The 14,907-nt window shown below is 36.6% G+C and overlaps 1 protein-coding gene across 8 annotated transcripts in view; it reads left to right on the top strand.

Annotated features, from left to right (window-relative positions):
• The window catches only part of BRIP1 (BRCA1 interacting helicase 1), a 187,980-nt gene that overhangs the window by 140,384 nt on the left and 32,689 nt on the right, over nucleotides 1-14,907 (top strand). For all 8 annotated transcript variants that reach the window (XM_003814472.6, XM_014342182.4, XM_055101590.2 and 5 more), the window contains one exon: nucleotides 10,617-10,729. In XM_003814472.6, the coding sequence (XP_003814520.4) occupies nucleotides 10,617-10,729 (113 nt within the window). The remainder of the gene's footprint in view (nucleotides 1-10,616; nucleotides 10,730-14,907) is intronic.

Below are 14,907 nucleotides of genomic sequence, written 5' to 3'. Positions count from 1 at the left end.
TTTTTTAAAAGATTTGTTTCAAAACTGTTTGAACACTGTTCTGTATGTATTCTGCCAATGTATATATTTTCATTGACACTTGATGAAAAAGTAGCCACTCCAAGAACCCAAGAAACTTACTTTTTAAGTCACTTAAAGTTATGTGCCAAACACTGAATAATGTAGTCAGAGCTCTTTCAGAAGGAATCGGTCCAGGTGGTAAAATGATTTGGGGTGAACTGACTAAGGTAATGACTATATGGCCTCCACAGCCTTATGGCTTATTTCACATACCATGCAGCAATATATTACGACAGCATTTAAAGTCCACCGAAACCTACACTGGGTTTCAGAAATATGGGGTAAGTAATGACTTTCTCGTCCACTTACCTCTAGTATCTGATGCTTTACTGTTTCATGCATATTGTCATTTATTTCTTCAACCAATTCTCTAAGGTAAGGTTGGCACACAGTCTCCAACTTCAATAAAGCCAAGAGACTTCTAATTCTAAGCCCCTTCTTACAGAAGAAGAAATTGAGAAAGGAAATTATAAAGGGCTACTGTGACTTGCCCAAGGTCAAACAACCTAAGTCTCAAGGCCTTGATTCCAAGCCGTGTGCTTTTTCTTTTTTTCCATTATACCTTCTTCCTCAAAATAAACTATAACACGAATGGTGGCATGTTCTAGAGATGATAATTTAAACGTTTGCAGGTTTGTTTGAGTAATATTTTAACATGGATAACCTACCTAAATTGACACAAAGGTCATTACTCTTAAAAAGAATTTTTTAGGCCAGGCATGGTGGATAACACCTTAATCCCACAGCTTTGGGAGGCCAAGACAGGAGGATTGTTTGAGGCCAGGAGTTCAAGACCAGCCTGGGCAATGTAGTGAGACTGCGTCTCTAAAATAATTTTTTTTTTAATTAGCCTGGTGTTGTGGCACGTATCTGTTAAGTCCTAGCTACTGAGGAGGCTGAAGCAGAATGATTGCTTGAACCCAGGAGTTGGAGGTTGCAGTGACCTATGACCATGCCACTGCACTCCATTCTGGGTGACAGAGCAAGACTTTGTCTCTAAAAAATAAAAATGAAAACTTTAACTTAGCCCTTTACAGAATAAGCATGCTAAGATTTCTTGCATGTCTTAGAGTATTAACTTTTTAATAGGAAAAACTGGTTATATTTTTATAACCAGTTGAGGCTGAATATGTTGAGAAGAGGAGATACCTGATTTCAGAGGGATATATTTTGTTCTATTTCTTAAATTTGAAATATCCAGGTTATTTTAATCAACACTGACAATTAGCGATACTAAGTTTAATATAGATTTCTCTACCAAAAAAAGCACCTTATCCAAAACAGTCTTAAAGCATATGTGAAATATATTGCTGTTACTATGTCTTGATAGATTATTGTGGTCAAGTTGTAACGTAACAGGAAAAGTAAGTAACAACTAAAAACCATTTCTAATGTGCTTTTATCATTATTATTCTTATTTAAAAGGGAGCCTGGCTTCTTAACTCTTGGCAGAAACTAACTCATTTTCCTCATTTAAAAAAAGTGTATATACACACACACACACTATTTGGTTAACTGTGTCAGAAATCTTGAAAATATGCCAGATGAAATAAAACCAGCTATATTCTTTTTAATCTAGCTAAATTATATCACATACAAGATCTTATGCTGAGTTTATAATTCTAACCATTGGAATTTATATTGTGATACCCTGATAGAAGTGTTTACACTATGATGATACGGAGCAGCAAATGTCTCTAATGCACAGTCTCTGTCTTCCAGATTTGGTTTGCTGTAAATGTTTAGGCTTTAGGCCCTGCACCTTGGCTAAAGATAAAACTGTTCTACTCGAGTGTTTGCTGGACAAATGTGTTTATTTTTCTGAAGCAGAGTTTTCTTAATATTTTTATAATTATGTAGTTTAGCTGATTATTTGTCCTTAGTCTCATTTGGAGGCTTGAACTTTTGTCTTCAAGCTTACATACAAGAAAAAAATTATATTCTTCTATTGATTGCTTTCAGGAAGGCATTTATTACTGAAATCATAATATGTATTGGTATGAGTTGGGATAAAATCCACCATCTTTCATGTGAAGCAGCAGTAAAATGAAGAGATGCATTTATAGTTCTAGCTCATATTTATCACACCATTTATTTTTTCAGAAGCTACTGATAAACTTTAAAAAGGCTACTTTTGTGCAAAGAGTTTGACTGAAAGTTGAAAAAGTCTAATGTTAATAATTGTGACCTTAATTTCTCGTTGACATATGCAGTATAATCCTTTTGATTATTTCATATTGTCTATTGCTGCTATAAGTGCTCTGCTACTTATACTGTTTCCAATAAAACCAAGGCATGGAGAACTTAAGAAACTTTCTGTTCGATCTCAAGTACATTATGATATAATGGTAAAAATCAGAATCCAAAATCATATAACTTCTGCTTGAATGCCATCTGTCTATTGGGTATTTTTACCCAATTCTAAACCGCCTCAGTCTTAATTATCAATGCCTTTGCTATTGAGGATCTTATTTCTACTTATGTCAGTTAGGTTAGATTTTGATGCAGATATATATTTATTTGTCTAAAAACTATCATAGTAAGGGTGCTTTACATTTGGTACAAACTTGACCTTCAATTATGAAATGATAAATTTTTGTGAATCTATGCAGCATCTGAACCAATGGGTTGCAAACTCAAGCAGCTACATGAATTAAACAGGTTATTTAAATGAGTGGGTTAGTTGAGGACAGTGGTGAGATAGCCAAAGTTTTAGATGGTAGCAAATAAATTTTAATTATTTTAAGCCACAGTAAGGGCCACACAAAACACAACTATGGGCCTTCAGTTTGCAACTGTTAATAAAATAGTTTGTCTTTTTCCTGCTCTTCACACCCCTCCAAAATTACACATACACTAATTTATTGGGGATGGGGAGCAAGTGGTTTAAACTGTTTCCAAAAAGTACAATTAAGTATAGCTTTCTATTTTGGGAAAGGCTTGTAAAATGTATTTGAAAAGTAATGTTAACTGATCTAAAAGATCATCTTCCCAAACCACACTTGAGCTCAGTTTATGGTGCTTACTTTCTGTCAAAACTTAGAAAAAACATTCACAGTTAACTTCCATAATGTAAAATGTCTGTCTCATTAGGCATTAAGGAAGCATTGGTCAACAGGTATAATGTTGTTAGATTATAAGGTAATGTGAATGTGGGCATGACCTCCCAAATAGATCAAAGACTAATCTCTTTGACAGTTACAAGATGGCAGAGCTTGCCTTGGGCCTTTTGCTGGTGGTGCACATTGAAACTATTTGTTTGGAAAGCATGCCTGAGAGATAAGAATGTGTTTATAAGGATGAGCAGGTAAAAGTAAAAGGTTGTCTTTTGACATTTCAACTAATCCCTTCCAGCCTTTGGTTTACTTAACATTTAGGCTATTTGCTGGCAGGAGAAACTGGCTTTTTCACATATGCTGTATGTCATTTTAAATTGGTCATTGATTTTCATGCTTGATAATCCCTAAGTGTACAATGAAATAGATTCTGATGTCATTAAAATGAGGTGTACTCACTTTCCACCTTTTCTTAACCCTTAGTTTTGCTTTTTCCAATTAACTGTGATCTCACAAAGTAATTTTTATTATTGATTAATTTTAAAAATCTGTTTATGTAATAAGAACTATTTCAAAGTTAACCTTTATATACAGTTCATTTCAGGGTTTTGTTTTTTGTTTGGGAGTTTTTTGTTCTTTTGTAGGTTTTTAAACTTTTTATCTAAAATAAATTCCCCTGGGTAAAATATTGGCAGTATTTTAAAGGCCATTTGGAGTGTAAAAGGTGTTGAAAATTTGCAATAAATTAAAACAATGTAGCCATACAGAAAATTTTAATTATGTTAATGAAAAATAGAAGACCAAGGAGTCATAATTTTATTTAATCTAATAGTTGCTACATTCACTCTAAATATTCCATTTATAACTAATACGTCCTAGAGCAACTGTTGTCTTCGGAACAGTGACCACTATAATGTATCAGTCTGTCCATGGTGTAGGAAATTTTGAAAACACATAAGCTATTATGTCTGACAAAGTAGATGTCAACTTTCTTTGAGGAAAATATTGTTAAAGAAGAGAAGCTGCTTTAGTTACATTTTTGAGAGATAGGTAGGAAATACATATATTTTTCCCAGCTGGACAGAATTTTAAAAGTATTTTTTCTTATAGTCTTAATTATCATGTGCTTTATTGCTGAATTTCCAGGGAGGGTATTTACATATCATCTAATATTTACTATGGTGTTATGTTATCATTTACTACTTATGTTGCCCTAAAAAGCAAAGTTGGGCTGGGGGCAGTGGCTCCATGCCTGTAATCTCAGCCCTTTGGGAAGCCGAGGCGGAGGGATCACCAGGTCTAGAGATCAAGATCACCTGGCTAACACAGTGAAACCCCCTCTCTACTAAAAATACAAAAGAATAGCTGGGCATGGTGGCATGCACCTGTAGTCCCAGCTACTCGGGAGGCTGAGGCAGGAGAATCACTTGAACCCAAGAGGCAGAAGTTGCAGTGAGCCGAGATCATGCCACCGTACTCCAGCCTGGGTGATTGAGCAAGACTCCGTCTCAAAAAAAAAGAAAAAAAAAAAAAAAGCAAAGTTGGCTGGGCGTGGTGGCTCACACCTGTAATCCCAGCACTTTGGGAGGTTGAGGCGGGCAGATCACCTGAGATCAGGAGTTCGAGACCAGCCTAGCCAACATGGTGAAACCCTGTTTTTACTAAAAAACAAACAAACAAACAAAAAATATATATATACACAAAAAATTAGCTGGGCATGGTGGCGTGCACCTGTAATCCCAGCTACTTGGGAGGCTGAAGCAGGAGAATCGCTTCAACCCAGGAGGTGGCGGTTGCAGTGAGCTGAGATCGCACCACTGCACTTCAGCCTGGGTGACTGAGTGGTACTCTGTCCAAAAAAAAAAAAAAAAAAAAGGCAAAGTCTATGTCCTTTATATGTCCTTTATATTCTAGTTGTAAAGTTTCATTTTAGAAATTTGACAGATTCTTTTGAGGGAATGTAAAATAAAAAGGGTGGGGTTTTGGGTTTTTAGATTTTGGCCAGGCACAGTGGCTCACGCCCGTAATCCCAGCACTTTGGGAGGCCGAGGCGGGTGGATCACGAGGTCAAGAGATCGAGACCATCCTGGTCAACATGGTGAAACGTTGTCTCTACTAAAAATAGAAAAAATTAGCTGGGCATGGTGGCACACGCCTGTAGTCTCAGCTACTCGGGAGGCTGAGGCAGGAGAATCTCTTGAACTTGGGAGGCAGAGGTTGCAGTGAGCCAAGATCGCGCCACTGCACTCCGGCCTGGTGACAGAGCAAGACTCCGTGTTAAAAAAAGAAAAAAAAAAAAAAAGCTTAGATTTTATTTTTACAGTAAGATAAAAATTTTTAACCTCCCAATTTGAAAGCTGCTTTTCAGAAGTGTACTGTTCTGTTTTCTTTCCTAAAGCATGTTCTTTTATTTAAAAAGGTTAATAGTGGCTGGGCACAGTGGCTCATGCCTGTAATCCCAGCATTTTGGGAGGCCAATGCAGGTGGATCACCTGAGGTCAGGCGTTTGAGACCAGCCTGACCAACAATGTGAAATCCCAACTCTACTAAAAATACAAAAATTAGCTAGGCATGGTGGCGGCCGCCTGTAGTCCCAGCTACTTGGGAGGCTGAGAGGAGAACTGCTTGAACCTGGGAGGCAGAGGTTGCAGTGAGCCAAGATCATGTCACTGCACTCCAGCCTGGGCAATGGAGTGAGACTCTGTCTCAAAAAAAAAGAAAAAGTTAATAGTGTTATAGAGTACACGGAAAATACTTTGTTTTTTCTTGAGTAGGTTTACAATTTAGTAAAGTATTATTAAGTAAAATAGAGGTCACTTGAACCTAAGCACTGCAATACCATGACACTCGATTAGACCTAGACGGCTACTAAGTAACTACTAACTGCTGGTGGGTAGTATGTACAGCATGGATATACTGAACAAAGGGATGATTCACATCTGAGTGGGATGGAGCAGGATATAGCATGAGATGTCATCATGCTACTCAGAACAGTGGGCAATTTAAAACATAAATTATTTCTGGAATTTTTTATTTAATATTTTTGGACCACAGTTGACCGCAGTTAACTTAAACCACTACAGATAAGAGGGAACTGCTGTATAAGTTTTGTTAATATATCTTGAAAGCCTAAAATGTTTCCAAGAAGTTTACTCTTTATTTTTTAGTTGACAGATAATTATTGTACATATTCATAGGGTACATAGTGATGTTTTGATACATATGATGTTTATTGATTAGATCAGGGTAATTAGCGTATCTGTCATCTCAAACATTTATCATTTCTTTGTGTATGGAACATGTAATCTCCTCCTTCTAGTTATTTGAAATGATGTAATATTGTTAACTATAGTCATCCTACTGTGGTATAAAAGATTAGAACTTATTCCTTCTATCTAGCTGTAACTTTATATCCTTTAACAAATCTCAGCCAGATGCAGTGGCTCATGCCTGTATTCCTAGCACTTTGGGAGGTCAAGGTGGGAGGTTTTCTTGAGCTTATGAGTTGGAGACCATCATAGGCAACATAGCAAGAACCCATCTCTATAAAAAGTAAAAAAGAAAAAAATTGGCCAGGCATGGCAGCACACACCTGTAGTCCAACCTACTTGGGAGGCTGAGGTGGGAGAATCACTTGAGCCCAGGAGGTCAAGGCTGAAGTAAGCCATGATCGCACCACTGCCGTCCAGTCTGGGGGACAGACTGAGGCCCTGTCTCTCAAAAAAACAAGACAAAAAACAAATATCTCCCCATCCCTCCCTTCCTTCTCCCCTTCCCATCTGCTAGTATCCTCTGTTCTACTTTTTATTTTTATGAGATTAACCTTTTTTTTTTTTTTCCGAGACAGAGTCTCGCTCTGTCACCCAGGCTGGAGTGCAGTGGCGCGATCTTGGCTCACTGCAACCTCCGCCTCCTGGGTTCATGCCATTCTTCTGCCTCAGCCTCCCGAGTAGCTGGGACTACAGGCGCCTGCCACCACACCTGGCTAATTTTTTGTATTTTTAGTAAAGACGGGATTTCACCGTGTTAGCCAGGATGGTCTTGATCTCCTGACCTTGTGATCCACCCGCCTCAGCTTCCCAAAGTGCTGGGATTACAGGCCTGAGCCACCGTGCCTGGCCAAGATTAACATTTTTAAGCTTCCACATATGAGCAAGAACATGTGGTGTTTAACTTTATGTTTTTTATTTATTTCACTTAAGGTAGTGTCCTCAGTTCCATCCATGTTGCCGTGAATAACAGGATTTCATTCATTTTTATGACTGTTTAGTATTCCATTGTGTATATATACCACATTTTCTTTATCCACTTATCTGTTGTTGGATACCTAGGTTGATTCCATATCTTGGTTATTGAGAATAGTGCTGCAATAAACATGGGGGGGGGGCAATGTCTCTTCAATATAATGATTTCCTTCAAGAAAGTAACTCCACATATCTTTATTTAGGCTTCTACTACAAAAATACACAATTGGCCCTCTGTATTTATGGGTTCTGCATCTGTGGATTCACCTAAGTGTGAATCAAAAATATTTGAAAAAAAATTGCTTCTGTACTGAACATGTACAGATTTTTTTCTTGTCATTATTCCCTAAACACTACAATGTAACAACTATTTGCATAGCTTTACATCATATTAGCTATTAAAGTAACCCAGAGATTATTTAAAGTATAAAGGAGGATATGCATAGGTTATGCAAATACTAAGTCATTTTGTATCAAGGACTTGAGCATCCATGGATTTTGGTATCTGAGGGAAGTTCTGAAACCAATCACCCATGGATACCAAGGGACAACTGTACCATTTGATATACTTGTCCTGGAATACTACAATTGCACCAGATTATTACCTGGAGACAATTACTAGGCCACAGTTCAGGGAGAATAAACTCAAACAGAGCTCAGTGGTCACACTGAGTTAAAGAGATAAAGTTTAAGGAAAGTCCGTGGCAGCTAGAATTTGCAAGGTAGAGTACTAGAGAGGATGGAGCTACATAGAGAGAAAGCTCCAGGTATCTGCATAGGCGTCCCCTTAAGTTTTTGGTCGAGTACTGATTGGCATATACATGAGAGGAAGCTACATAAGGCCAGGGAAATGAGTAGGCAGAAAACTTCCTAGCGCTTACAAAGTCTGGGAATAGTTTGAGTTCCCAGCAGCCAGAAGAGAAAAACTTCATAACACATGGGGTACTTGAAACAATCATCAGTAGAGTTTCACATTTGTATGGGGGATAAATTAGCCCTAGACTAAAGGCTGCTCTTGACTTTCCCTAACAAAGCTGCCGAAGAATGAACTGGTTCCAAGTACCCTAATTGCATTCACAACAAAATCCAGTAACCACTGACTTAATGCCCACAATGTCTAGTATCCAATCAAAAATTAGCAGGCATGCAAAGAAGAGAATTTAACCCATAATACAGAGGAAAATCAATCAATAGAAACAAAACCAGAAATGACAGAGATGTTAGAACTGGCTAGCAGACAAGGATTTTTAAAATATCTTATGTTTTATGCTCTGTAAGTTCAAAGAAGATAGCAGAAAACATGAGCATACTGAAAAGAGAAACAGAAGCTATTTTTTAAATACCTATGTGAAATCTCTCTATATGAAACAAAAAATACACTGGATGGATTAGACACTGCAGAAGGAAAATTTGGTGAACTTGAAATCTTATAAATAAAAATTATCCAAAATGAAGTGTAGAGTGAAAAAAAAGAGGGTCAGTGACATGTGGAGTAATATAAAGTAGTCTAATATAGTTGTAATTGGAGTCTAAGAAGAAGAGTTTTGAGGCAGAAGAATATATATATTTAGAGAAATAATGGCTGAAAAATTTTCAAGTTTGATAGAAACTATAAGCCCACAGGTCCAAGAAGCTTAATAAAAACGCAAGCAAAATACACACAACAGCACACTGTAATCCAATCCAAAGTCGCTAAAAGAAAGGGGAACATTACAGAGATAGGACAATAGCATATTTTTTCTTCAGAACTATGCAAATCAGAAAACAATGAAAAGCCGTCTTTAACAAAAGAAAAAACCTGTCAATTTAGAATTCTTGATCAAGTGGGACAATCTCTTAAAAATGAAGATAGTGAAGGCTTTTCAGAAAAAGAAAAGTTGAAAGAACTCATTGCTAGCAAACGTGCACTACTAATATTAAAGAAAGTTCTTCAGGTAGAAGGAAAATGATACCAGATGGAAATTTAAATCTACGTGAGAAAATGACGAGTGCCAGAAATGGTAAATCTGTGGGTAAATACGGTATCTTTTAAAAGATGATCTTTTGGGACAAAACAGAAATCTGAATAAAATACATAGATTATTTAATACTAATGTACTAATGTTAATTTCTTAATTTGACATGAGCTATAGTAATATAAGATGTTAACATTAGGGGAAATTGGGTAAAGGGTATAAGGAATCTCTGTACTATCTTTGGAACTTTTCTGTAAATCTAAACTTATTTCAAAATTATAAACTTATTTAAAATTAAAAGATAATGTACTGTTTAAAGCATAATCAAAATGTTTTATGGGTTTATAGCACGTATAAAACTAAAATGTATGGCAGCAATAGCATAAAGGACAATAAAAGGAAATGGAAGTATATTGTGGTATTGTTTTTACATCATATGTGAAGTGGTAAAATATTATTTTAAGGTAGACTAATAAGGATGTATATCATAAACCCTAGAGGAATCACACACACACAAAGACATAGCTAATAATCCAGTAGTGGAAATAATATGGAAGCATATTATTTCCAGTAGTGGAAATAATATGGGGGGAGGGGGGAACTTGATTGACCCAAAAGATAAAAACAAAATGGTACAGATTGGGGGGGTAGGGGGGAAGCAAGGTGGTAGTTTTAAACCCAATCATAACAATAACTACATTAAATGTAAATGGTCTAAACATTGCAATTAAAAAGCAGAGATTACCAGACTGGATAAATGTAAAAGAATGAACTACTCATAAACCTTTCAACATGAATGAATTCTAAAAGTATATTAAATGAAAAATGTCACAAGTCATTACATAGTATATGATAATATTTATATGAAATTCTATAAAGGGCAAAACAGAAAGCAGATCAGTGGTTGCCAGGGCCAGCAGTGGAAGAAATAAATTTACTATAAAGGGATAAGAGGGAACTTTTGGGGGTGATGAAAATGTTCTATATTATGATGGTGGTTACATTACTATATATGTCAAAACTCACCTACTTGTACACTGAAAATTGTGTGGATTTAATGAATGTAAGTTCAATAAAACTGCTTGAGATCACACAGCTGATTAGTTATATGCATTAGGTAATTTAAGGAATGTGAAGCTAAATAAAACTATTTTAAATGAAACGAAAAAAATCAGTACTGAAAAACAAAATAAAATCTCTACCCTAAAAATATGTATATTCAAACTGTTAGAAGTTAATATGATGTTTAAAATGAGCTTTAATTATCTACTAATTTTTTAAATATATTTTAAAATTATTAGGTTGAACTAAAACGACAATATAATGACCACCATTCAAAATTGAGAGGTCTTCTACCTGGCCGTCAGTGGTATGAAATTCAAGCATACAGGGCCTTAAACCAGGCCCTTGGTAGGTAAGTGGAGTGAAATTTAATATAATATTATCTGTGACAGGGCTATATATATAAATCTAGTCTTGCTACTTTACTCTTTATAATAAACTTGGTAAAATGTTATTTAACTGGAACCGTAGGAACTGGTATGTATTCAATGATAGCTGTCACAAGTAGAATTTGAAAAGAGTAAGAAGAATAAGTTATTCCCAAAACAAAACTCACAATTTGCTAAAGTTTAAAGAAATTTTGTGATTGATCTAACAATGAATAGCACACAAAGATGCTCAGTAAATATTAAAGAAAGCTTATCAAATCAAAAAAGTTTTGTCTTGTGAACATCAAAGCTCAGATAACAATTTTATAGATAAACAGACCTCTCTCCTCACCTCCCCCAAAATGTCAGGGAAGAAAATTGATATACCAGCCAGTGTGAGGAGATATTCTATTTGAAAGTGTACTTTCAGTATGGAATCTGTGTATCTGTTAAAATATCATCAAATAGAAACAAAATCTATTTTACTGCCCAGTGAGCTTCTGTAGTTGCACAATTTTTCATTCTGCTTCTATGTAAAGAAGACATCTGACAGAAAAAAAACATTTTCATTTTAATGTTATTTGTAAGCTTTAGATAACAATGTGATTACAATCTATATTTTCTTGTGCCTTTTATGTATAGTGATAATGTTGAAGGATAACATTGAAACTGAAGGATATTTAATAATTAAAGAAAAATAAAATAATTATTATTATTATTATTATTATTATTATTATTATTATTGTTTTAGACAGCCTCACTGTGTCGCCCAGGCTGGAGTGCAGTGGCGTGATCTCGGCTCACTGCATCCTCCACCGCCCGGGTTCAAGCAATTCTCCTGCCTCAGCCTCCTGAGTAGCTGGGATTACAGGCGTGCACCACCATGCCCAGCTAATTTTTGTATTTTTAGTAGAGATGGGGTTTCACTATGTTGGCCAGGCTGGTCTGGAACTCCTGGCCTCAAGTGATCCACTCACGTCAGCTTCCCAAAGTGCTGGGATTACAGATGTGAGCTACTCGGGAGGCTGAGGTAGGAGGATCGCTTGAGCCTGGGAGGTGGGGGTTGCAGTGAGCCAAAATCATGCCACTGCATTCCAGCCTGGGCAACAGAGCCAGACCATGTCTCAAAAAAAAAAAAAAAAAAAAAATTAGCAAATCATTGAAGAAGGGTTAAAACAAACTATAATCGTGATCCTAAAGAATTAACACCAACTAAACATTTAATCATGATACTCCGACTTCTAAATATTCTTGCCCATTAAGATTTGTGCTTTGTGAGACTCATTTTTAAATCACCATTTTATACAGTCATGCATCACTTAATAACGGATATATTCTGAGAAGTGAGTTGTTAGGCAATTGTATTGTTGTGGGAACATTATAAAATGTACTTACACAAATCTAGATAGTATAGTCTACTACACATATAGGCTATATGATATAGCCTATTGTTCCTAGATCACAAACCTATACAGCATGTTACTGTACCATAGACAATTGTAACACAAGGATAAGTAATTGAGTATATAAGTGTAGAAAAAGTACAGTAAAGATATGGTATAGAAATACAGTATATTAAAAATGGTACAAATGTATATGGCACTTACCACGAATAGAGCTTACAGGACTATAAGTTGCTCTGAGTGAGTCGATCGAGTAGTGAGTGAATGTGAAGGCCTAGGACATTACTGTACACTAACTGTAGGCTTTATAAACACTGTACACTTAGGCTATACTAAATTTATTTATTTTTATTTTTTCAATAATAAATTACCCTGAGCTTATTCTGACTTTTTCTTTTTGAGAGATGAGGTATGGCTATGTTGCCCAGGCTGGTCTCGAACACCTGGGTTCAAGCAGTCCTCTCACCTTAGCCTCCCAAGTAGCTGGAACTCCAGGCACACGCCACTGTGCCCAGCTTACTGTAACTTTTTTACTTTATAAACTTTTTATCTTTTTTTTACCTTTTTGATTCTTTTACAACACTTAGCTTAAAACACAAATTATACAGCTGTACAAAAATAATTTTTTATATCCTTATTCTATAAGCTTTTTCTATTTTTGAAATTTTTATTTTTTATTTTTTTACTTTTTAAACTTTTCTGTTAAAAATGAAGACATGGGGAGCGCAATAGCTGAAGCCTGTAATCCAGCACTTTGGGAGGCCAAGGTGGGCAGATCACTTAAGGTCAGGAGTTCGATAGCAACCTGGCCAACGTGGTGAAACCCCATCTCTACTAAAAATACAAAAATTAGTTGGATGTGGTGGCAGGTGCCTATAATCCCAGCTACTTGGGAGGCTGGGACAGGAGAATTACTTGAACCCGGGAGGTGGAGGCTGCAGTGAGCCGAGATCACCCCACTGCACTCCAGCCTGGGCGACAGAGCGAGACTCCATCTCAAAAAAAAAAAAAAAAAAAAATGACATAAACACTCATGTAGTATCCTAGGCCTACACAGGATCAGGAGCATTAATATCCCTGTCTTCTACCTCCATGTCTTGAATCACTGGAAGGTCTTCAGGACCAATAAATAACATGCATGGAGCTGTCATCTCCTATGGTAACAATGCCTTCTTCTGGAATTCTTCCTGAGGGATCTGCCTGAAGCTGTTTTATAGTTAACTTTTTTTTTAATGTAAGTGAAAGGAGTACACTCTACTGATAAGAAGTACAGTATAGTAAATACACAAACCAGTAACACAGTTATTATCACTATCAAGTATTATATACCATACATAATTGTATGTGCTATACTTTTATAAGACTAGCAGCACAGTAGGTTTGTTTACACCAGCATCACCACAAGCACTTGTAATGCATTGTGCTATAATGTTACAATGGTGACATCACTAGGTGATAGGAATTTTTCAGCTCCATTATAATCTTATGGGACCACTATCATATATGCACTTCACACTGACTGAAACATCATTATGTGGTGCATTACTATCCCTTAATTTCATATTGTAGGGCATCAACATCTAATTTGTAAATGCTATAATTAGGTTTTGTGCAAATTAAATTTTTTTTTTTTTTTTTTTTTGAGATGAAGTCTCGCTCTGTAGCCAGGCTGGAGTGCAGTGGCACAATCTCAGCTCACTGCAACCTCTGCCTCCTGCGTTCAAGCAATTCTCCTGCCTCAGCCTCCCAAGTAGCTGGCACTACAGGCTCGCACCACCACGCCTGGCTAATTTTTGTATTTTTAGTAGAGATGGGGTTTCACCATGTTGGCCAGGATGGTCTCGATTTCTTGACCTTGTGATCCGCCTGCCTTGGCCTCCCAAAGTGCTGGAATTACAGGCGTGAGCCACCACGTTCGGCCCACAAATTAATATTTTATATTCTCTATGAAATTTTAATTAACTTCACCATGTAATTATTTATTTCCTAGTGAAGCTGTAAGGCATTTGGATAATTCATAGAAACAGGTTGGGCCAGGTGAGGTGGCTCATGCCTGTAATCCCAGCCCTTTGGTAGGTGGAGGCGGGCAGATCACCTGAGGTCAGGAGTTTGAGATCAGCCTGGTCAATGTGGTGAAACCCCGTCTCTACTAAAAATACAAAAATCAGCTGGGCATGGTGGTGTGTGTCTGTAGTCCCAGCTACTGGGGAGGCTGAGGCAGGAGAATTGCTTGAACCTGGTAGGTGGAGGTTGCGTTGAGCTAAGATTGCGCCACTGCACTCCAGCCTGGGCAACAGAGGGAGACTCCATCTAAAAAAAAGAAATTGGTTAAGAGTAAACTCATGAAAACATGACCAGTTGACATATTTGCACTTCAACCAGAAGTCCCACAACTAATCATAATCTTAACCAGTCAAATAAAAAATTTTTATTTTTCTGGTGTCTTGTGTATTTACATTAGCCCATTTGTAAACCAGATGGCATGTGGGTTCAGATTTGTGTATCGCTTAGACATAGCTATATGTATATATATACAAATACATAAGCTATGTGTATTTGTGTATAGCTTAGACATAAGACTACAACAACTAGATTTAAGCCCTAGAACATGTCACCCACTGTACTCCCCATCATTTTATTTTTTATTTTTGTTTTTATTATTATTATTATTATTATTATTATTATTTTTGAGAGAGTCTTGCTCTGTTTCCCAGGCTGGAGAGCAGTGGTGCGATCTCAGTTCACTGCAACCTCTACCT

This window comes from Pan paniscus, chromosome 19, assembly GCF_029289425.2.
Source record: "Pan paniscus chromosome 19, NHGRI_mPanPan1-v2.0_pri, whole genome shotgun sequence".
NCBI lineage: Eukaryota > Metazoa > Chordata > Mammalia > Primates > Hominidae > Pan > Pan paniscus.
Note: the sequence above shows the minus strand (reverse complement) of the source record. Positions and strands in the feature narration are given on the sequence as shown.